The sequence below is a fragment of the Penicillium vulpinum genome (genome assembly GCF_028829585.1).
Source record: "Penicillium vulpinum strain IBT 29486 chromosome Unknown utg000004l_segment0_segment0, whole genome shotgun sequence".
NCBI classification, from domain to species: domain Eukaryota; kingdom Fungi; phylum Ascomycota; class Eurotiomycetes; order Eurotiales; family Aspergillaceae; genus Penicillium; species Penicillium vulpinum.
This window is the reverse complement of record NW_026643244.1, coordinates 7,185,671-7,208,684: the sequence shown is the minus strand read 5'-3', so window position 1 is coordinate 7,208,684 and position 23,014 is coordinate 7,185,671. Positions and strand designations below refer to the sequence as shown.

At 46.6% G+C, this 23,014-nt stretch overlaps 9 protein-coding genes across 9 annotated transcripts, besides 2 other annotated features; 3 read left to right on the top strand and 6 right to left on the bottom strand.

The window, feature by feature from the left end:
• Nucleotides 1-1,554: 1,554 nt before the first annotated feature.
• N7479_011249 (fungal specific transcription factor domain-containing protein) lies at nt 1,555-3,960 on the top strand (the record flags this gene model as incomplete). Its single annotated transcript, XM_057258940.1, has 3 exons — nt 1,555-1,609; nt 1,725-3,659; nt 3,728-3,960. 3 exons carry the CDS (start codon nt 1,555-1,557, stop codon nt 3,958-3,960), a joined length of 2,223 nt encoding a protein of 740 aa, XP_057106398.1.
• A 67-nt stretch (nt 3,961-4,027) lies between these two features.
• On the bottom strand, nt 4,028-5,189 carry N7479_011248 (NAD(P)-dependent alcohol dehydrogenase; the record flags this gene model as incomplete). The annotated part of the gene is made up of 2 exons (XM_057258939.1): nt 4,028-4,984; nt 5,061-5,189. Coding segments are annotated over 2 exons (1,086 nt in total), but the record flags the coding sequence as incomplete, so codon positions are not given.
• Nucleotides 5,190-6,230: 1,041 nt separating this feature from the next.
• On the top strand, nt 6,231-8,024 carry N7479_011247 (sugar porter family MFS transporter; the record flags this gene model as incomplete). The annotated part of the gene is made up of 4 exons (XM_057258938.1): nt 6,231-6,447; nt 6,495-7,192; nt 7,268-7,508; nt 7,561-8,024. The coding sequence occupies 4 exons, from the start codon at nt 6,231-6,233 to the stop codon at nt 8,022-8,024; spliced, it is 1,620 nt and encodes a 539-aa protein (XP_057106396.1).
• A 4,574-nt stretch (nt 8,025-12,598) lies between these two features.
• N7479_011246 (adaptor protein STE50) lies at nt 12,599-14,248 on the bottom strand (the record flags this gene model as incomplete). Its single annotated transcript, XM_057258937.1, has 3 exons — nt 12,599-13,704; nt 13,756-13,917; nt 13,981-14,248. The coding sequence occupies 3 exons, from the start codon at nt 14,246-14,248 to the stop codon at nt 12,599-12,601; spliced, it is 1,536 nt and encodes a 511-aa protein (XP_057106395.1).
• A 760-nt stretch (nt 14,249-15,008) lies between these two features.
• On the bottom strand, nt 15,009-16,391 carry N7479_011245 (uncharacterized protein; the record flags this gene model as incomplete). Its single annotated transcript, XM_057258936.1, has 8 exons — nt 15,009-15,193; nt 15,253-15,380; nt 15,431-15,537; nt 15,599-15,771; nt 15,836-15,993; nt 16,062-16,127; nt 16,190-16,238; nt 16,292-16,391. The coding sequence occupies 8 exons, from the start codon at nt 16,389-16,391 to the stop codon at nt 15,009-15,011; spliced, it is 966 nt and encodes a 321-aa protein (XP_057106394.1).
• Nucleotides 16,392-16,933: 542 nt separating this feature from the next.
• N7479_011244 (uncharacterized protein) lies at nt 16,934-17,425 on the bottom strand (the record flags this gene model as incomplete). The annotated part of the gene is made up of 1 exon (XM_057258935.1): nt 16,934-17,425. The coding sequence occupies one exon, from the start codon at nt 17,423-17,425 to the stop codon at nt 16,934-16,936; it is 492 nt and encodes a 163-aa protein (XP_057106393.1).
• A 533-nt stretch (nt 17,426-17,958) lies between these two features.
• N7479_011243 (alpha/beta hydrolase) lies at nt 17,959-19,095 on the bottom strand (the record flags this gene model as incomplete). Its single annotated transcript, XM_057258934.1, has 2 exons — nt 17,959-18,118; nt 18,176-19,095. The coding sequence occupies 2 exons, from the start codon at nt 19,093-19,095 to the stop codon at nt 17,959-17,961; spliced, it is 1,080 nt and encodes a 359-aa protein (XP_057106392.1).
• Nucleotides 19,096-19,503: 408 nt separating this feature from the next.
• N7479_011242 (SDR family NAD(P)-dependent oxidoreductase) lies at nt 19,504-20,409 on the top strand (the record flags this gene model as incomplete). Its single annotated transcript, XM_057258933.1, has 2 exons — nt 19,504-20,124; nt 20,176-20,409. The coding sequence occupies 2 exons, from the start codon at nt 19,504-19,506 to the stop codon at nt 20,407-20,409; spliced, it is 855 nt and encodes a 284-aa protein (XP_057106391.1).
• Nucleotides 20,410-21,019: 610 nt separating this feature from the next.
• N7479_011241 (zinc-binding dehydrogenase) lies at nt 21,020-22,409 on the bottom strand (the record flags this gene model as incomplete). Its single annotated transcript, XM_057258932.1, has 7 exons — nt 21,020-21,288; nt 21,375-21,707; nt 21,759-21,933; nt 21,984-22,049; nt 22,110-22,177; nt 22,247-22,316; nt 22,371-22,409. The coding sequence occupies 7 exons, from the start codon at nt 22,407-22,409 to the stop codon at nt 21,020-21,022; spliced, it is 1,020 nt and encodes a 339-aa protein (XP_057106390.1).
• A 158-nt stretch (nt 22,410-22,567) lies between these two features.
• Nucleotides 22,568-22,625: a sequence feature (Protein overlapping with rRNA (N7479_011240, KAJ5952827.1) was converted to a misc_feature.).
• Nucleotides 22,626-22,704: 79 nt separating this feature from the next.
• Nucleotides 22,705-22,844: a sequence feature (Protein overlapping with rRNA (N7479_011240, KAJ5952827.1) was converted to a misc_feature.).
• The last annotated feature ends 170 nt before the right edge of the window (nt 22,845-23,014 follow it).

The window sequence follows — 23,014 nt, the reverse complement described above, 5'->3', positions numbered from 1 at the left end:
TAAGATTTGCCGCTGATGAGGTAATACACCCTAGTATTAACGTCTAGTTGCAACGATCAAGAAAGCAACCTAGAATTTACCCTCTAGCAGCGAGCTTTTCACTTGAAAAAAGTGTGGTACCGTTCCTCGCTCTCTGCTTCCAAGCATGCCATCTGTGACCACCACACCCTCGAGACGAGCACTATCTCGGTGTCAACAATGCAAACTGCTATTCCAGTCCCTTCAGTAGGTTACCCTAAGTTCTACCAACAAGCTATAATCTATGGCTATACATAGAAAACTCCTCTACACAGGTTACACCCTGTATCGCTCTTTCATCGCTCTACTATAAAACAAGGAAGGGGGAGCAGATCTTCAGGGAAGACTCCAAGGTCGCCTAAGATGCTGGCCAAAAGGACAGCCAAAAAGACATGTAAGGCTGCATAAGGGCCGACTACCCTTGCGAGTAATCAATACTAAATTATCCGATGGCCGGAGTAGGCATCAAGTTATGACCAGTTCGCGGTAAGTTCTTCAAAGTAGATGCACATAAATACTTGTGGAGCCTTCCATGGACATCTAAAACAGAACACTAGAGGGCAGTCTATCTAACTTCATCTCTGTATAATTTAATGATCCCCTTCCACGATCACCATCTCATGTGTTGTTTAATAATGCATATAATGGGAGCCCCTTCCATCAATTCAGGTTGTGTAGTGTAATGGTTATCACTGTGGATTCTGATTCCACCGATCCCGGTTCGATCCCGGGCACGACCTCTCTTTTTTTTCTTTTTTCTTTTTATTGCTAGGAAATTGCTAGGAATTTTTCTGGACCTTCTTAATATGATTTGCCATAATTATTTCTTTAAATAACAACATTATCAAAGATCAATAAGGCTGAGGCTAAATTGTTAGCCCTGAAGCCTACTATATCACGGAATGACTCCAGGGCTTCCTTCCACATTTTTGGTTGAAACCTTGGAACCTTTATCCACGTGCTTAGCTAATACGGGTTTAGCCCGGGGCCCCCTGGGCACCCCGTAGACTCCGAAAATGGGGGTCGGCTACAATCTCGGGAGGTATCCGACATGGGAAATACACCATGTTCTGTTAGAGTTCCGACTGTCCTGGGTTTGATCAAAGTAATAAGAGACGTGCAAGGGTAGCGGCCATAAACCGTGTCAACAGTGGTTAGTAGTATATTAGAAGGGCGAAGAGATGAATTCAAACGCGCGTGACTAACGGTACACGCCCAAAATGTGGTTCTTGGTCCCGAAATCTTTGTATTAGTAAAATCTTATTTCTGTCAATATCCGACATTTTACAACTCTTTGTCGATATAACCTCATAATAATGACCGGGGGGATTACTGCCGACTCTGTCGAGCATAGAAACAGCTATACCCGGTCGCCATTGCCAACCAGAGTCCGCAGTGCCTGCGAAAGATGTCGTCGCCATAAATCCCGGGTAGAGCCACTCTCAACCCCTCTGAGCAGGACTCAGTTATATATACTAAATCTAACTTGGACCTAGTGTGATCCTGTTCGGCCTTGCTCGGTGTGTCTCCGAGCCAATGTTGACTGCCAACCACTTCCAACGACCGGGCCACGGAGAGCCAACCTGCCAAAGTATGCTGTACTGTGGGATACCTTAAACTTGTTCTTTTACTTACATGACATATTAGGCGCCTGGGTTCTAAAAGAAACCTACGGACTGATCGACACCAATCTAATCTGTCTCCAGTGACTACTACTGAAAATCTGCCAGATGAAAATGGCCCTGGTCGCAATGAAAGAAGTCCTGATCAGTGTAGATTGATAGATGTGCACCCTAGGGGCGATACTGCTGACTTCCCCACTGGAGGGCGGGATGTGCCCTCGTCTCTCAACTGCGGCGAAGCTGAATCCGCCATAGGAATTGCTCGAAGAATCTGTCAACTTGGCAGCCATAATATTGATGAACAAACCACATCCGCCATACCCGGCTACCAGGCCAGCATCGGTGGTTCTATGGCAAACTCAGCAACGGGCCGACGCATTCCGATATCTTCTATATTGAGTCGCCCGTTCCCTCCTATGGAGGTTGTATACAGTCTGTTGGAAGATTATTTCGATGCCATACACTGGTTTTCTCTTGCCATTTATGAGCCGAAATTCAGAAAGAGCCTCCTTTCAATCGCGCATGGTTCTGCATACCCCTCGCAAAGACCGTTTCTCGTGCTGTTAGCTATGATGCTCGCAATGGCATCGTGGTACCGATCCCAGAAGAGCTGTACAGATCCGGCTGCCAGCAGCCATGACATGGAGAAATTGAGTGCAGACCTGTTGGGGCTGGTTGAGTCCAATCTGGTAGAATTAATGGATCAACCTTCCGTCACCTCAGCCCAGACCTGCATTCTCCTGGGATCGCATTATGTCTATCACGGTCGTCCAAATCTCTCCTTTTCTTTATTAGGAGCGACCATAAAGATGGCCCAGTCTTTAGGAATGCACCGAGGACTTGTACGGGGGGATTTCGAAAATATCGAGGAAAGAAAAAGAGTGTGGTGGACGATTTACACATGGGATAGGTTCGCATCAATTACTTACGGCCGGCCATTGGGTATCAACGACAAGGATTGCAATCTTGACATGCCAGCGGATGTGTTCGAGAACCCAAAGTTTGTTGCTCCAGCCTCCGGTCAGGATATTCCCATATGCTATTCAACCTACCAGCGGGAGTTGAACCAGCTCTACTTGATTGCATCGCCTGCGCTCAAGACCGTTTTCGGCTCACGAACCCTAAGAACTTCCGAACAGCTGAACGGTGACACATATTTTGCACTAGTCAGACATGCCACCGAGAACCTCCAGAGATGGCGATCCTGCCTTCCTAGCCATTTAGCTTTGGATCTTAGTCGGGACTTCGATCCCGATGATAGGCCGAGCTTGAGGGCACACGCTCTGCAGTCTCTGTCGCTGCAACTGACTTACGACAATGTTCTCATTGTGCTGCATCGACCTTTGTTAGCACGGCAGGTTGATCATCTATATACCGTGGATAAACAATCACCAGAGGGAAGCAGAACGGACAACATCATGTACCATCCGAATACCACTCCCTCCGTAGCCCAGTCGAGCTTATCTCCCGACTCCACGTTTCCCAATACCCAGACCACAAGTCCAGATCTATGGATGAACGCTGCAAAAAGAACATCAAGGGTGACAGAAATGCCGGCTCTAGCCCAGCTTGCGACCGACAGCCACCTGGGCGCATTTCTTGCAATCAACCTATTCAATGCTGCAATCGTGTTGGCTGTGATGGCTCTCTCAGAGCCTCTTTCCGATACCGCGCAGGAAGTGAAGCGCACAATTACTCGCATTCTTCGCCTGCAAGATCTGCTCGGAAAACGGTTTGCACTATCGAAGCAAAGCACCGCTGTGCTGAAGAATGTTGTTATCATGCTGCTCCGTCGTGAATCAGCTGCGATGCTCGCTCCAATTACCGGAACAAGCCAAGTAATGGGTCACCAGCCTTTACAGGCCCCGCCAGATCCGTCATTGATTTCTGTTGAAGACACACTTCGCATGCCGCTCGATGCCGCATGGGACTCTCGTAATCCTCTTGCTAGGGACCAACGCCTGCCGGACCTCAGCAGGGCTGATCGTCTGAACAATAGCCTGACGTCTGTCCAATATGGTGAGTCTTATAAATTTTGCGAGTTAGCGAATTTGGTGGAACGTGCTGACGCAAATATATATTTTCAGCCTTGGGCCCAGGGGATCTCGCTGCCGGCATACCTACTGGCGGAGATAGCCTTCAGCTTCGTGAGTTTGTTGAGCTAGGCATACAGACACATGAAGGATACCAGCTACCAGCAGAATATGATTGGAGTATGTCTGGTCTGTCTCGGGAACCTGTAGAAAACAACCAGCAGGACAGTGTGGAAGGCGGGTTATATTGGTTATGGGACATGACATGGAATGGAGCTGGGGGGTAATCGGATGTTTATAGAATGTTCAATCTTCATCCTGGGGATAATCCACGATCAAAAAAAAAAGCATGCGCTATACTAAAATCGCTCTTGCCTCTTCCTCGTCGACATCTGGGCCATAGATGACACTCTTGATTCCGCCTCGACCGGCGACATTTTTGAAAGCGTCTTCAGCCTGGCTGAAAGAAAATTCATGAGTGACAAGATCATCCAGCTTAATTCGGCGGGAGTCCAGCAACCCAATGGCCAATTTAAAGTCTCCAGGCCCGTACCGGAAGCTTCCTTTGAAAACAATCTCCTTGTCGCAGATCTGGCCAACCGGAACAGATAAGTTTGGTTTTCCCAATCCCACTTGGATGAACGTTCCTCCCTGAGCGAGGGCGAAGATACCGCAGTTCAGACAAGGCTCAGCGCCAGTCGCATCCAGAGCAATATCAGCGCCATTATGCAGACCAGCCGCCGCCAACAAATCCGCTGCATTCTTCTCCGCTGTCTCAGCGCTCATCTGGTATGTGTGTGTAGCACCATACTTAACAGCAGAAGCGAGCCGAGCAGGGACGACATCCACGGCAACTACCGTTGACGCACCGAAGGCCCGCGCAACAGCGCAGCAGAGTAACCCGACAGGCCCTGCTCCGAATATAATCACTGATTTATCCTGCATAAATCCTGCCAGTTGGCAGCTGTGCACAGCTACGCTGAGAGGTTCGATCAGAGTACCGTCGCGCAGTGAGATGTGGGGTGGGAGCTTGAAACAGCATTCTTCAGGAACGCGGTAGTATGTTGCGAGTGTTCCGTCGTAAGGTGGTGTCGCGGCAAACCGCATCTTCCTGCAGAGGTTATAGCGGCCATTGCGACAATGATTACAGGTATTGCAGGCAACGCCGGGCTCGAGAGCGACACGGTCTCCAACGGCGAGGCCTTGAACACCGCTTCCGCTCTCTACCACGATTCCTGTTGACTCGTGGCCTAGGATTATGGGGTTTTCGACGACGTATGGCCCTATTCGGCCGTGTTGCCAGTAGTGGACCTGTGAAGAGGATTTTGTTAGCTTTCATTTGCACTTAAGAAATAGAAATGGGAAAGGTTGAAGCCATTTCACTAACATCTGAACCACAGAGGCCTGTTGCCATGACTCGGACTATGACATCTCGGTCTGATTGGAGTGTGGGTTTGCTACGTTCTTCAAAAGCAAATGTGCCCCCGGGATGCAGCACAAAGGCCTGATTGGCAGTCTAGATAATTTTTTGACGTGAGCAAGTGCAATACAAATCCCATATGCTTGGGTCGGGGACTGGGATCGGGACTACCTGGGCTTTTGTGACGGTCATATTTGCGGGGGGATTTTTTTGTTTAATTTTCCCAAAGTGTCTGGGACTCTACTAAGCTTTAAATATTATGAATATCCTGGAGATTTTACCCACTCAGCTACATCAAGCGAGCGTGCCGGCGAACGGATCCTATGTCTTGAGACATATCCGGCGGACTGTTCACATCGTCGTCCTCGACCCGAATCTGAAACCCAAGTCGGAATAGTATAGACTACGGGATACCGATATGTTATGTAATTGGGGAAAACAGAACCAATAGGAACTATACAAGAATTCTTGGCTCAAAATGAGGTATGGCACCATTCACAGCCTAAATTCAAGCATATCAAAGCCTCACTTTGCCATATAACCTGGTCAATCCATGAATCTCCCCCACATATCCCGATTTTCAAATCCCGAAGATTCAGGAACCGTGTCTTCCGGGGACAACAACATAGATGTTAAGCAATCGCGGAACCGGTTGATATTCGCTTGGTATTCGCCACCGGAACCGAGAGTACGGCTCCACTATAGTCCCGGAACCGTTTACTCTCCCACAGCCAAAATCGATAGACAGTCGAAGAATACTCGAAAACTTTTGATTACAACATACATGCAGCTCTAAATAATCAGTAATATCGATAATCGGTGATCCGAGCGTAGCTCATGAGGAATGCCTAGAAACTAAGTGTGCTAGCTACCTCCTGTATTGTCCAATAGCAATCCCGGACCTGTATGAAGACATATGGATTCGGTAAACCACCGAAATAGTGACCCCATGGGCGTACCTTGAGGATCCATTATTTCCCCGTCATTCGGGAGAAAATTCCTCTTCCCCACGGACATGGTCTGGGGTTATAAATAAAGCCATTACCCGGGTCAGCTACCAATGTTGTCATAAAATATCTCTTGATCAAATCCACAAGTGGCCTTTGAACTCGTCCACGGTCAATTCTCTTCGGCACTATGAGTGTCACGAAATCTTTTGAGCCGGCTCCCAGTGGGACCATCAGGGAGCGTTCCCTCGCTGTCGCCGCACAAGTCGAAGAACAACAGAGCTGGCTAGAGAGGAAACTCAAACCCAAGAAGGTCTCAGCCAGGTATCCCTTCACAGGCACACCCTTATTGTATGCAACATGTGCCTTTGGCAGTTTGGGTGATGCCCTTTTCGGTTATAACTCTGGTATGACATCCTCAAATATGTTGTTAAGATAGCTGCTAATTTGATAGGTATTATGTCCGGCCTGCTGGTCAACGAGGTGTTTATATCTCGCTTCTTCAAAGACTTTGGAGGAGCCGACGGAACGACAAGTGGAGTCGATCCCTCGATTACAGGCATATCTGTTGCATGTTTGCAAGCAGCAGCAGCGGTAGGATCACTCATAGCCGGTCGTCTTGGAGACATAATTGGTCGAAAGAAATGTGTCCGCCTTGGCGCTTTTATCTACTTCTTCAGCTCTTTTATTCAGATGTTTGCGCCTGATTTCGGAACCTTCATTGCAGGCCGCACCATCCAAGGTCTGGGCGTGGGATTCCTCTCCATGACCGTGCCCATCATCCAAACGGAGATTGCTGCTCCTCATCGCCGAGGCTTGATGGTGGGTATAGAGTACACGTGCTTGATTGCTGGATATATGCTTTCTTGTTGGGTGGACTATGGATTTAACTTTTTGCTGCCACATCATATTTCATGGCAGGGACCTTTCATTATCCAGATTGTGCTCTCTTTCATCTTGTGTGGCATGTCCTTCTTCCTACCAGAAACCCCTCGATGGCTGGCGTTGAATGGTTTCGTGGACGAAAGCTTGCAAACAATTGCAGACCTTCATTCCGATGGTAATACGGAAGCGGAGCATGTTCAACGAACATTCCTCGAAATTCAAGAAGCCGTTATCTACGAGAGCAATCTTGGGAAGTCCAGTTGGAAGGTAATGCTCCCCTTCACTACTTGTGTGACTGGTTAATGTCGTGCATCACTAACCCTGGATTTTCCCACTTTATAGGAAATGTTTACCCGATATCGTAAACGAACTATTGTTGGAATCACAGTGCAGATGTTCGCGCAGATTAACGGCATCAACATCATCTCCTTCTACCTCCCGAGTACTCTCGCTTCCGCTGGCTATGACAATCGCAAATCCCTGCTGTACACTGCTGCGAATGCTATTCCCTACACCGCTGCAACAATTGTTACCTGGTGGTTAGCAGACCGATGGGGCCGAAAGCCTTTACTCATTCTTGGAGGTCAGTTCGCTAGAAGTTCGAGCCGATTACTAAAGGCTAAAAATTCAAATAGGTTTCGGCATGGCCGTATTACTAGGCATTGTCTGCGTCTTCACCGAAATTAATGTGGATGTCCAAGTCAAAGCGAACGGCCAGTATGCCTTCGTTATGCTTTACAATATCATGTACGGATTCACCTGGGGTCCGATGCCATGGCTTCTACCTGCAGAAATCTTCCCACTCCGTGGTCGGAGTAAAGGCATGGCCCTGGCCACGACTAGCAATTGGATCTTCAACTTCATCATTGGAATGGTCTCTCCTGATGCTTTCGCTGGCATTCATGGTTACTTCTACCTGGTGATTGCAGGATTTTGTCTCAGTTCGGCCATCCTGGTTCACTTTTACTATGTCGAGACAGCACACCATTCGCTGGAGGAGATTGCTGTTGCATTCGGTGACAAGGCGTTCGCGGATTGTGATGCGGAGGTCATGGAAATGGCTGATGCCAAGAGTGAGCAGGTGGAATTCTCGGCATGAAGGATGTCTGATGCTTCCAATTGTACATTATCTCATACGTGAGCTTTTGCTTGAGAATCTATCGTGTTCTATAAGTGAAGAATCCGAAGACCCCTTACCATGCGTAGTAATAAGCGTGCTGCGGCTTTGTAGGGCTCGTATAGTCATAGTATTCAATAGTGCACGTTTTTGTAATCGTCAGAAAATTCCCACATACCTAACTTGAGAAACCTTTAAATAAGTGAATTGGAACTAATCCTGGCCAAAAAAAATATTGGCAAAGAAAGAAAAAAAAAGAGGTCGTGCCCGGGATCGAACCGGGATCGGTGGAATCAGAATCCACAGTGATAACCATTACACTACACAACCTGATTTGTTGCTTCACGATTTCATAATTTGATTTATAGATCTAACTAGTTATGTAATTTGTAGTTAATATGACTACATACATAGCAGGGTATGAGAGACGTTTGGCAAGCCACTCTATTTACTAACACATTTATTAACAGCCTATTGAGGTAGGTGGAATCTTCCTATGGCTCCACTATTTGAGGTAGTAGGTCTTTAGTAAATAGCATTTATTCATGCACATGGATGTGGATGAGTTCTATGTTCTTGTTTAAAAAAAATTACATCTAACAAGAATACCCCCCAAAAAAAGTCTGCCAAAAGGCCAGAATAAGTTAACTAAAGCGACATAATAGCGTCAGTCGTAATCCACGACCCACCAATGTCCTGATGATGCCGAGTGAATGCCAACACGAGCAAATTTTCACCAGTCAAGGTTTCAGATCGGCGAACTCCAATATCATGGACCCTTTTGTTTCCTACTGGTATATCATGCTCTGAAGTAAGTCCTTCTGTGCCTTGAAGCTCGATAGCTTTCTCGACTCTGGGGTCGGGGACAGACTTCCAAAGCCCTTCTTTCCAACATTGATATCGAAGTGTCTTTGATTCGACCATCTGGCGAATCCGATGGGCAGAAGTGCTATGTATTAAACAATTCAAAGCCCTTTCGATAGGGTTCCAGGGCATCCTGAACATTAATGTATCTTGTAGAAGTTCAACGCAGACAATCAGAACGCAGCTTAACATAACAATAGACCTCTCAGCTCGACCACTTTTTATTCGACCCCTAACAACTGGAATGGCTTTATTGTACCATATCACCGCTTTTTGGTGGTAACGGGGCTATGGGCAGAGAACGGCCGAAGGCGCTTCTAATATTGCAGAGTGTTCGTATAGAGAGGAAATAGAGATGGCAGCACCCCAGCCAATTAGATCTGGCCAGCTCATCTGAAGGACAATTCCTGACAAGAAAATATCTATTGGCGGCCCCTACAAGCTCTATTGCTGCAGCTCATCAGTGCCTGCGTTATTTCTGGCGGGGTCCTGGCAACAACAGCAGCTGGCGATGCCAGCACACTCCCTAGGCGATTGATTGGCGCAGAAGTATGACTGTAGCTATCACATCGTCGTCTCGTATACAAATACATATAGCAGTGCTGTTTTTTTTATCACATTTTCCTCGACGAATTCATATGGCAGATTAGTATGTATGACGTGTGTAATTTAGGTAAAAATTGATACAGTCTATTCTTACTTGCATGCTCTACACCCAGTCTTAGATTTTTACTGCGAGTCTGTCCTCGAGTGATCGACTTATTTGATGTCATGTACTCCAATCTGGAATATTTGTCAGAGAGTATACCTAAGTTTTGGTCACAAAAAAAATCCAGAAGCTTGAAATTCTGATAACGGGCTGATAAAATTCGTATAGATAATTACTAGAGCCGATAAGGGTAAGAAATACGATTGGGTTGATGACCCTTTTCAGGAGATTCACTTATTTGTGTGTTTTGAGTGATTGTTTGTGCGTAAGACATAAATAAATAAATAGCAGGTGGTGGCCAATCGGCATCAAGCTGTCCAGGTGTTGATTTATGTATCTGTTTCTGGCCCGGGCTATATTCTTGTCTAGTACTCCCTCCCTCCGTGGAATATATTGAAACTTTGCTTAGAGAGATACTTCATGGTATAGGATTATACTAGGGTATTTTTGTGTCATCGATATATATAACTCCAAAGTGGACCCGTACCGTAACTATTATCTATTATGCAGTTAGCTTTCTACTCCGTGTGATGAAAATGAGTAGCCAGAACTCGCTATATCGTGCTATTTCGATGTAAATGTTCAATATATATTAGTTTGAATATCAGACTAGTTTGGTTTGAAATATTGACCAAAATGGGCGCTATGCGCAGAACCGGATTGATAACTGCTGATCGACGAAAGAATCTGCCACGACACATATAATACTACGCTATATTGACATTACCAGATGCTAGATGAGATAGTAAGTCAGAGCTATATAGAACGGTTGACGTAGTTTGAGTCCCAACTAATGAAGCCAGCAGATGGGCCAACAAAGCCTTCACTGAAACAGAAGCAACAAGTCATCCGAAACAATATTTCGGCTTAACCAATCCTAGCGAGACTATATCACCATCAAAGGACTAGAGCTGATAGTCTGGTATGGACATGCAGGCCGCCATAGAATACTAGAGACAATCTCCGTTGACCGCCATGGTCCAGAATCCCCCTGAGTTACCTGTGTCTCACATCCATACTGTCATATATTATTCCCTCTGATTCCACAGTTCTAAAATCACAGGCCTTGCACACCATCCTTGACGGTATATCATTCCTACCTTTATATCTATCACTCATGAGCCCTCTTAGTGACATTGCTATCCTGGCATAATTAAAATTTCGTCTTCGATTGATCTCCGATGATTCTGATATTGAGGAAAAGCCTGCGTCAATTTCTCTTATTTCTCACTGCTATTCCTAAAGATCCTTGCATTTTTATGAGTTACTGTCTTCTTCTTTTATGTTAATAAGATCACCATCATTCATAACCCCAATACTGAGTTTCGATTGCACTGGAGAAATGGACACGGGTTTGTTTCTTGGCATCAGAACCACCAGAGAGTATTCGAAGAAGATGTTCTAGCTATGCCGAGACAGCGATATCACTAACATGCCTCATAACTGATAGATATATAAGGCCAGGAATATATCCCGGAGAGGATAGTATGTGAGATCTGTGATATGATAAATCGCTAAAAAAAAAAAAAAAAAAAAAAAAAGGGCACTAATCAAAGTGTTGATGCCCTGATGCTAACAGCTGAACTATTGCTACCCTCTGACGCCGTAGCTATGTCAAATTGGATGTGTTATGTTAGGTTTTCTTTGAAGAAGCATAAAATGCTGAGCGCTTACATCAAATCAGGTTGTGTAGTGTAATGGTTATCACTGTGGATTCTGATTCCACCGATCCCGGTTCGATCCCGGGCACGACCTCTCTTTTTTTTTTTTTTTTTTTTTGCCAGGGGTTGTGAATATCAAATTCTCCCGGAAGAATCAATTAACCGAGGCCCAATCAGCTCTAGCGTACAAAATAGCACACATAAATACAGCCGGGCCGCCCACTCCTTTGACTCTTTTTCTTTTTTCTTTTCTATCAACTTCACGGGGCTCCACTTTGTGGCTTGCTGAGGCTTATCCGATGGCTTCGGCCTTCATGGGTTTTCTTCCGTTCCCGGCCCTGGAGAGTATAGAAAGGCGTTCCTCTTTATACAACACTTTATAGTTATGCTAGAGTATCTTTCGGGATACCCTATGAGCGCTAGCTGTGGAGAGGACGTCACATACCTTTTTAATCACTTTATGTGGTTTAGTATAGATTTGAACACAATGTCACTTTTTGATGATCAATCTCTTGGATATGTTAGTAAGAAGTAGCGTTTTTAGATGTATGATGCTGGAGTAGATTATTTTGTGAATTCTTAGTCTGTTCTGAATGGTTTAGCGAAGCGCATAGGAAACAAGTCCCTTTGTACAAACTCGTGGTACATCCCCGGTGATACATGGAAAGAAAGTCTGTACGGTTTATGCCTTTCATCGCTTATGTATACAATAATACTACATGTAAAAAAGAACATCTAAACAGAACATCTAAAAAGAACATCCAAAAACACATCGGAGTGTTGTTACACATAATATACCCACTAACTAACTATAACTATCATGGACCAAATATATTTACGTCATTAAAGGCAGGCCTCTCATGCGGTCGACTACGCTTGTTTTGTCTCATTTGAAAACACTGGTATAACATTGAAGCCATAGACGATGTGAATAAACGATGGGAATCTCATATACAAGCTCAGTATGTACTATGCTATAAAAAAAAACACTGGACCAAAGTCCTATGCTAGTCAAGGATATCTTGAAAGAAGTAAAAAAAGAGAGAAAAGGCTGATGCATAATGCTGCGTGGGACGTGGACGAGTAGGGAATAGAAAGCGTCAAGAGAAGCAGAAAACGCCATGTCACCCATAAATCCATTTCCTGAGTACGGTATAAAACATCGACAAAACCAACAACACAACATAATCGAATGGGGCTTACAAAATCAAATGCAACGTAAGAAATAATCCAACACGTAGTCGAAAGTCACCGGGTATCTCAAGCCAGAGACACGTGTGCATCGAAAAAAGAAGGTTGGCCTCGAGAAAAAAGAAAAAAACTCAGAGCACGCCGCCTGGAAGATTGATTTGTCCTTGTCGGCCGCCATCGAAGCCGGCGCTGTTAGGTGCTGATGCGCCGGGCCCTGGAGTACCTGAAGGGTTGTCCATGTGGATCTTTCGCAACATGAACATTGGCTTCCGTCCTTCCTTTTCTAGCTGCTTGAACAAGAGAAGGGGTTTCTCAAGTAAATCCAGGCAACGCTCTTGATCCCCATAAACAATATAAAGCGCGTAGTTCTTCCAGTCAGAGTTGATGTTGTATTTCTTGAGAGCAGCCGGTAGCACCTTGTAACAGGGATCTTCCCAAGAGACTCGGAATGACTTGAAAATTTCCACGCTATTTGGATTTTCGTTGCTGCCTCCGCCCCCGCCACCCCGCGAATCCGACCTGTCGAGTCGTGGGTCGAGACGGGATGCAGTGGACGGTGTTTCCGCACGAGATGATGGGAGCTGACTCGGGGTGAGTCGGTCTCCTCTAGAATGTATTGTCGGGGTCTGTTCGGCATAATCATAGGCCGTGTTGCGGTTTGCGCTGGAAAGTGGTTGGGTATATGATCGTGGATTGAGTGTCTGAGGGTGACCGTGGTGGTGGTGAGGTGATGTCGGTGAAGGAATTCCAGGCGATAGTTGCGACCCTCCATTCAAGGCAGTTAAATGGGATGAGGCGGTTAAGCCAGCGACTGATGGATTAAGGGTGTCGTGATGAGAGCGTCCATCATAGCCCGTAGGGGGAGGATGGGTTGGCGAATTGTTTTTGGGTGTGTTGCCGTTAGGGTGAATGCGCTTGGAGAAAGCCCGCACAATTTTCGATGAAGAAGAGAGTTCGTGGGTGAGTGGAGGTTGGGTATTTGAGGTGAGAGTGGCCGTACTGTCGTGCCAGTTTTCTGAAGCTTGCCCACCTGAAGAGGGTGGAGGCAATGGGTGTGACCGATCTTTTACAATTTTGATCACTGGTAGGATTTCTTCACGCAACCGCCGGTAATCATCTGTGATCCGGCGGAGCTCCGTTTCAAGAAACATGAGCTTTTCATCTCGAACTTGGATCGATTTAATCAGACGCGCGAGATCCTCTTGTGTTGCAGTCTCGTTCATACTCTGATCCGCCGCTGTGATTAAGTGTTAGAAGTGAGGTTAAATCGGGGCATCTGGAAACATACAAAGTGGAATATAATGATCTGCATCGAGGGGGACATCTTGCTTGACTTTGATTTCATACACGCTTTTCAAAATAGTCAGTCGATGTCCCACACTGTTGATGCCCATTTCCTTCAACTCTTCATGCTTTAGGGCAATCAGGGCTTCACCGACGATCCCATTCTCTGCGTAATAGATTCAGGTCAATAAAGAGGGCGAAGAAAGTGTAGCCAAACAAGCCCGCATACCTCGAAATGTACCGTGATATTGCAGCAATCCAAGGGATGTCAAAAATTCCTTGCATTCATCGATTGCCCATTCAGTGATGAGCGTTCGCGGTGAGCGAGGACCATCGATCGGATGTCCGAATTTGGTGGGAGTGTGTTCTGATGAATGAATGTCCGAATCCGTGGGAGAAGATTCCGAGTCGATGTTAAGGTGCGGTGAAGTTATCACACTGCGTTCATACTCATCGTCCGCATCGGAGTCGGCGTGGTAGGAGGTGTGGAGAGACATGGCGAGGGATCTTCGGCAAGACAATATTCACCGAAGTAGAGGAATGATATGAGGGGCTCACAGGCGCCACCGCCAGAGTGGAGGCGCTCGGTTCAACAAAAATAAACGAAATGAGTATCGGCGGTAATGCGCCGAATGCCTATTTGATAAAGCGCAGGCAGAACGAGGGGACGTCGAGACTCGAAGGTTTCAAGGCGAACATGGGCGGAATCACAAGATAATAGAGTAGATAGGGTTCTATTGAGTCTCTCGCGTTTTGCTCGAGATTGGTTCTCGATACTCCTTTCCGAGGAGGGGTGTGGTCGTTGAGTGCGAAGACACGGCAATCAACAAGCTGAGCAAAGCGGGGAAGGTTGCCGGTTCAGGGCCACGGCGGGATTGGGGCGTTGGGAGAAAATAAGGCCACCGGTCAAAGCGAGTGATATGTCTCTGTTCTCTGAAGCGAAAATTAAAGTGACGTCTGGGAGCAAGCTTACAGCAGAGGTCGAGATTAGGCGAAGAGGACGCTGGTCTGATGAAGAGTGGGATTCACGTGACTGGGCCTGGACTCTTCATAACAGTGGAACCTTCAGAAGTATACAAGGACATCTCTTTTTTCTTTCCCTTCTAAATCCCCCTTAATATGTTTTACTTTGAGACTGTAAATCTTGTTCAAGCAGGATATATTCTCTACACAGTCAATATCTCTAGGATAATCAGATCGAACTTATTACCCACCCCACCTTAATCAAAATGACGCCAAGCATCTACAACAAGATCATTACGCCCTAGCAGCTCCCTCTGCAGTTCTCCCTTTACTCCAACCAGGCACCCATTGATCTTCGATAATGCTAAGTTGAGCTTTTTGGGTGCGCTTGAAATAACCTTCGTCGATATGGTCCTCCATATCAACATCCTTAAAGCCCTCTTTGGCAACGGATTTTGGCGTGATCATCAACGAGTGCCCTGCGATCAGGTACACCAGTTAGTGTAGTTTGGTACCCCAAACGATGGGGAATATTTACCGTTGATTGTCCTATCGGTTGCAAGTTTCATCATGCAGATTGCAACATCTTCTGGGGGCGCAAACTCGACGCCTTTGGCCATGAGTTGGGCCTCATAAGCGGCGGATCGAATGGCGCTTTTGATATAGCTATATACTGTCAGTGGTTGACCTTTAATCAATAAAGGATAAGGGCATACCATGGAGCAACATAGTTAATTCGAATACCCTGCTCGTGGGAGTTCCGACGGGCTGTCCGCATCAGGCCTCTCAGCCCATATTTAGTGCTGGTGTATTGCCAGTTTGCCTTGCGTGAGCAAGTATTAGCCTTCTATGATCCATAACTGTTTGCCCAAGAGAAAACTTACAGGCGAGTCAATCCACGCAACCATACTGCCAGTGATAATAAAGCAACGGTCCCGGTCTTCGGTATCGGGTTGCTTGCGGAAATAGTGGATTGCCAATTTCCATGTGTACATTGTGCCAATCAAGTTGACATTGACGATGTTGAGTTCCGGCTTGACAGGAGGCTCGTTGATGTCTATCAAAATGAGTTAGAAGCGAGTTCACACTCCCGGAAGCATGATATAGAATTGTTATCTCACCATCCAAAGGCCACAAGTCATCGCCAGAGGCACGGCTGATACCGGCGTTGGCTATGACAATATCACAGCTCTTGTGAGGAGAGTTGGCAATAGCTGCCTCATACATTTGTACTTGGTCATCCCAGGAAGTGATATTGCATTTCACAAACTGGGCATTACTGCATAGGGGAAAAAGATCAGTGTCCGGACAAATGAATGGTTTCTAGAAGGGGCCTGATGAACATACGGGCTCAGCTCCTTGGCTAACTCCTGGCCTCGGATTTCGTCTAGATCTGCGATCGTAACAAATGCTCTACAATGAGGAGTAGACAATATCAACAGGCGTAGTCTTGCATTTTTTTCCACGATACATACCCTTCTTCTGCAAAGGCGCGCACTGTCGCCTCGCCCATACCATTAGAACCTATGACGGTGGTTAGAGATATGATTGAATATTCAAGGATGCGATGCCCATACCGCCGGTGATAATAACACTTTTACCCTTCAATACTGCTCGATTTGGTGGAATGGTGCAATCCACGGGGCCGGTGTACTCATATCGAGGTAATTGGGGCATATTGATATTGATATTTCAGATCTAACGATTTGTTTTTTGTGCTAGACGCGCAGAATTAGAACTATCATACATTAATTTCTGGCGTGCTAACGCCAATTTTACGTCTTTTATCTCCAGTCTCGGGCTAATGTCCGTGGGGTTTGCCCGCTAACCCCCCGCGTTTCAACCGAAGGGCTTGATTCGGTTATCCGAAAAAAGTAAACCGACGAAAAATCCATGTTAGATGATTTTTTATGAGAGCACCAGATCTGTGGGGATTAAAGATGATCGAATAGACCTTGTGGGGCCTGTATTACCTACTGCGTCATCAAGAACGATGGAAGAATCAAAGCTCCAGATACGGGAAATGCAGTATTTCGAAAAAGGGAATATTCAGAGCCCCAATGTGAATTGGTCTATTCAAATGCAAGTGCGCCCGTAGACATCGTATGTAAACCCATGAAATCTGATGCAGCCAGGCCGAAACAAACTGTACTCCGAAAGAAACCCGCCATGCATGATCGCATTTTGAAATGCTGCTTCCCAGCGTCCGGTGTCTGTCATTATTTCTTATCGCCGTTGGGCGCACTCTCGCCTTCCAAGTCGGCCACTTCTCGTATAATATCCTTCAATCCACGAACACCCTCGTCGACTACCGTCTCCGGAATACGGATGTCGATTTCTTCAATGTACTTCAGAGGGTCGTAAGGTTGGTGATCTTTGGGTTTGTTGCCTTTCCTGATACCGTTGGTATCTTTCGTTCCGTTTGTAGTTTCACCGTTCGCGCTCTTGGACCCTAGTGCGGGGTGGCTTCGGCCCTCTGCCGAAGCGAGTACTGCTGCCATCACATCGTCGAAGGTCTCACAGCGGCCGGCGCGGAGGAGTTCTGTGGCGAGGGTGGTGACTTTGTCGGTCCAGCCCAAGCGGTGGAGGGAGCCGAGGAGATTTTCCTGCAGATCTTCGAGTGCGCAGCTGGCGGACAGCTTGACGAGTAGGTCGGATTCGAGGGCATCGGGGGTGGAGGAGACTCCATTGGTGGAGGCGGAGGGGGGCATTGCGGAAGGTAGGGTTCAATTTTCACACAAGCTCTAGCAAGATAGTAGGACGCAATATGAGCTTTTATGACAAAAGCTCTAGTTCCGAATCGCGCACAAGAAATGGAGTGACGCTTTGTCGCAAGAGCGATGATCGGAGTGGAAGGGCCCGCCCTTTATTTCAATGCGGAATCGAAAGCGGATTAGAATTACATTGCATGTAGTGAACAACAAACATGCATAATGACCAGACAATTGAAGCCGAATAGTAGATATGAAATAGGAGAGTAGATGAATGGGAAGACTCGCATCGCCAAATCGGACAATCGGAATTGTGGGTCCGAGCGGTGAATCGTCTGAATCGCCTCTCTTTTATTCTGAATTAATCTGATCTCCTATGACTCCTAATATTCTACTCATCTAGCACAAAAATATACCTGATTCGGCTTTGCTAGCAGTTTGCAACCATGACTATGTTCTAGTGGATATCCAAGAAGATGACTCTGATATCCACTGACAAAATGATATACATCTTCGGCCTACAACTTAATGTCCTATTTGGATTTGATCTCAAATGGACCGGGCGCAGGATTTGCCAGTGCCCAGGCAATGCCGTCACTCATCACCTCATCCCATCTCTTGCTGTCAGGCAGTTCCTTGTACCTCCTGAATCCATGAGGGACGCCGGGGAAGACATGAACATTGGTAGGAACGCTGGTAAAATATTTAGTTCTTGAATATCCCGAATTTTGAAAAATATGGCAAACTCACCCGTTGGCGGCGAGGTGCTGTCCATAGAATAGACCCTCATCTCTCAATGGGTCATTCCCCGCGATTCCAAAGGTAGTAGGAGGCAAGTCCTTGACCTCTTCGGCGGTGGCGTTTCCAGGGCTCATCCGACGATCCCCATCAGCATCCTTGGTTTCAACAAGCCCAAGAAGTTCAGTGAACAATTGCATTCGAGTTACCGGCAAAACAGGCGCGTTGGCACATTGCACATAGCTCGATAAATCAGGACTCTTGAGCATCTCCAATCTCGGCGCATAGTGATCCCACTGTACAACACAAGGAATCATGAGGACCTGTCCTGCAATTTTCGGGCATGCTGCTAAGCGCTGATCCTCGCCACGCAGCTGAGCCAGCGCCAACGACGCAGTCAACCATGCACCAGCTGAAATACCGCCCACGACAACCTGCTCGCTGATCCCGCCAATCTCGGCGATGTTCTCGTGTAGCCAGACAAATGCGTCTTCCACGTCATTCCATGCAGTGGGATAGGGGTATTCGGGGGTGTGTCGGTAGTTAATATTCAAGACTACGACTGGGGTACCATTCTGGGCACGCGAGGTGACAATCCGCGAGCAAGTAGCGTCTTCAGAAGAGAGTGTCCCGAAAAGGAAACCTCCGCCGTGAAGATGGACGTAAACAGGGAGGCCCTCGGAGATGGGCACGCCGACGGGGCGGTAGCTGCGTGCTTCGAGGAGCGTACCGTCGCGGGCTGTGATTGTGTGGTCGTACAGCTGAACTGCGGCACTGAGGCCGATCATATCTTGGGCGGCGGATGCCTCCCGGCCCTTATTTAACAATGTCTTCAATTGCTCCACAGAGAGGTCTTTGGGGAGCTCAGGCAGCGTCGGCTCAAGAGCGATCCATTCGGCGCTAGGTATACCATATTGAGTGAAGTCGGCCATTTTTGTAGTGGTTAAAAATAGGTTTATTGCTAGAAGATGATGACGACGACGACGAAGAAGAAATAAGTAAGAACATCATCCTCGGGAGTTAATGAACCCCGCTAAGTAGAACGAGCCACTTGGGGAGGGGCACTCCACGCATGTGCTATGTACACATGTACAAAGTAATCAGGTACATTCACTGAGAGGCATATGTATCGCCATCTACCCCACATATCTCACCTCGGTTCGGCTACCGGTATCTTAACATTCGGCAACCCCGCATGAAGATGGACTATTTAGGTATGCCGTGAGCCAGAAAAGATGTAATAGGTATAAGGGTAGATAACATGCGCATTAGTTTCTGTACCTTTTAGATATAGTTGACAGATAACCCCAATTAAAACCTCAGTCATCAAAATCGAAAACATGGAGCCCAACATTCCATCCGATCCCCCTTCACGTTCTCTAGCCGGCAAAGTCGCCATCGTAACAGGTGCAGGCTGTCTGGGTGATGGAATCGGAAACGGACGCGCGATTTCAATTCTTCTTGCCAATGATGGCTGCGACGTAATCTGCGTCGACCTCAACCTAGAGTGGGCCAACAAGACCGTGGAAATCGTGAACTCGAAACCCGATCGTGGACGAGCACTTGCGATTCGCGCAGACGTCACATCTGAAGAAGACTGCCAAGCGGCGGTGCGCCTTGCAGTTGAAAAGTTTGGACGACTGGATATTTTAGTCAACAATGTTGGAATTGGAGGCGCCGCGGGCACTGCAGTGGAAGTTGATATGGTACAGTGGGCGAAAAGTATGGAGATCAATGTTGCCAGTATGGTCCAAATGGCCAAATATGCCATCCCCGAGATGAGTCGAAATGATGGCGAGATAAAAGGAAGCATTGTGAACATGGGAAGTGTTGCTGGGTTGAAGGGCGGTACACCTCATCTGCTATACCCGACTGCCAAGGGCGCCATAGTCAACATGACTCGTGCTATGGCGGCCCATCACTCCCCTGATGGGATTCGTGTGAATTGCGTCTGTCCAGGGGTATGTTCACCATTTTCGCTGTATGGATAGAGCCGGAGCTGATGATACTAGATGCTATATACGCCAATGATGTATGGGAAGGGCATGAGTGAAGAGGCGCGTGAGGCCCGCCGGAGACGAAGCTTATTGGGAACTGAAGGAAATGGATGGGACTGTGCTGGAGCAGTTGTATTCCTTGCTGGACCTCATGCTCGGTGGATGACTGGTGTTATTCTGCCTGTTGATGCAGGGACAACAGCTGCTGTGGGAATTGGCATGACGAAGAGCGCAAGTGTCAATGCCTAAAATTAATGACATATTGTGGTCTTGGTCAAATAATGGGCCCTTCTCTTCTCTCATATAGATTCATAGACCGCTTTCTTTCTTTCGCATCTTTTCATCCTCGATTATACATAGAAAACTCGTCTACACATTTAACGCTATTTTTCGGACCTTTCTCATATCTAGTATAAAGCTGAGAAGGGTGGGGAAATACTTCTATATAGACCTGGAAGTGATTTTTGTCAAATTGCAATGGACTTTGTGAAAAGAGATTACTCCTTGTTGGCCTTGGACTTGACAAATCAACTGCTGTGAGAGATTCTTTTTTTTTTTGCTATTATTTCTCTGGTTCTGTACCTGTGGAACTAATGCCTATGAAATAATAACAGCCCGGTCTGTGGTGGAGAATAGAAAAGACTACCAAAAATGGCATTACAAGGCTGCATAAGCCGATTATTTTTGTCCAGTTGACTCGAGAAGAGGTGAATTTTAGGATACCACCACGATGTTTCTTTTTCAGTTTTCCATGTGTAACTTATGATAACTGAGCATTATAATACATCCTAAATCCAACCCCTCAACACTCGACAGACTCAAAGATATCAATAAATGGATTAAATATCTTCTGGCGCATTCATACAAGATCTGAGACTAAGGCTATCCGATCCTTAATCTTTCCCTCGCCCAATTCTTTGAGAACCCTCGGGAAATTCTGCAACTTGCCCAATTCGACTTGGGGCTGAATGATTCCCCTGGCAATCAAGTCGAGCACCTCTACCAGATCTCGGTACTGTCCACCATATGTGAAGATAATACTTAGTCTCTTCCGAATTCCGATCTTCATGTCAAATTCATTGATGAGATTCAGGGTTCCAACACACAGGATCTTTCCCCCAGGACGCACTGTTCAAGGACAATCAAGCGTTAGCACAATGTAGATCAAAAGAATACCCAAAAAGGATACTTGCCAATCCGTTGCGCATCCTGACAAGTCTGATGACTGCCTACAAACTCCAGTACGGTATCAATCTTCCCCTGCAACCCATTTTCCTTGACAAAATCTTGGACAGACTTCCCAACTGGAACGATATCCTCCGATGGGACACCCAACTCCAGAGCAGCATCCAGCTTTTCTTGCCGCAGATCTGAAACAATAACTCTGGCACCGATGGCACGCACAATCTGAAGCGCATTGAAGCCAAGCCCACCAAGTCCAAAAAGAAAAGTAGTTTCTTCTTTCTTGACCTCAGCACGACGGGTGATACCATGATAAGCTGTAGTGACAGCATCAGTAGCGACAGCAGCAACAGCTGGATCAACACCTATGACTAGAGTTAAGTTGTATACTTGAGATTTCATAGTGAGAACCTTACCATCGGGTAATGGAACCGCGGAGCGAACATTGACCGCAACATACTCAGCAAAGAAGCCGTCTTGACCAATTCCATGGTGCATTCCAGCCGGGCAGAGTTGTGCCAGATCTCTCGAGCATTCGGAGCAGGTGTCTAGGCCGCATCCCGGGACAGCAAGGAGAGCTACTCGATCTCCCTGGAGTTTTAAATTAGTGATGTTTCAATATTTGAGAGTTATAATCCTACCAGTTTGAACCTTTTATCTGTGACTCCTTCTCCTATCTGTATGATCTCTCCACATCCTTCGTGGCCCTAGGAGAAGAAGTTAATTTTGCTCTCGAACGTAATCTATCTTTGAAGAAATGTTGATACCAGCGTATACTTCTCATTGAACTGCGGCCGGTCTTCAATATCTAAAAGGGGCTGATCGCTATGACACACTGCCATGAACAGGATATATCAGAAAAGAAGAACTTGGAACCCGGAATTTGATGTGAACTGGGTAGTACCTCCGGATGCCAGTAGCTTGACTAGAAAACCCGTGGTAGGGGTCAAGGGCATAGGGAGCTCTTCCCAAACCTTTATAGAGTGAGAAACGTACATATATCCTGTAAAGTAAAATTGCTAGCATACTGGTTTTGGGTTTCCTTTATGCTTCCTCCAGGCATGCATTGTGGGTGGTAGTGCCATATTGCTCATGATTTTAGAATTGATTACTGTAATTGGCGAAGAGATAGTTGGTTGAAGAGAACAACAAATTTATTTGTGGATAAATGTATGGCTACTTATGTATGATAAATCGAAATATCCAAGGGTGACGTACAGAGACTATGTCCCAGAAAGGACAGCCGATGCCGGTCGGCTTCGCTGGCTTCCCCGCATATTCCAGTGACCCGGGCAATTCGCCGAACATTTATCATATTGAGTCTACTTTTTTATCCTATAATCCTTCAATTGCTCTAATCAGGCACATACGACCATAGGGTGTGGAAAACAGGGCTTCCCGTCCGCTCAGCCGTACTTAAGCCACACGCCGGTGAGTTAGTAGTTGGGTGGGTGACCACCAGCGAATCCTCACTGTTGTATGTTTTTGTTCTCTCTTTTTGAGAATCATACAAATTTGTGACGAGAACGGCTGGCCTTGAAAGCGCGGAAAACTCGTGAGGCCCATGGCCAGACGACTGTATACTTAGTAGGGCTTCCGACTAATCAGAGGCTTATCCAGTCAGCCAATCATATATCACTAGTTTGTGTCCAAGTTATTTTGGTCTGTGATC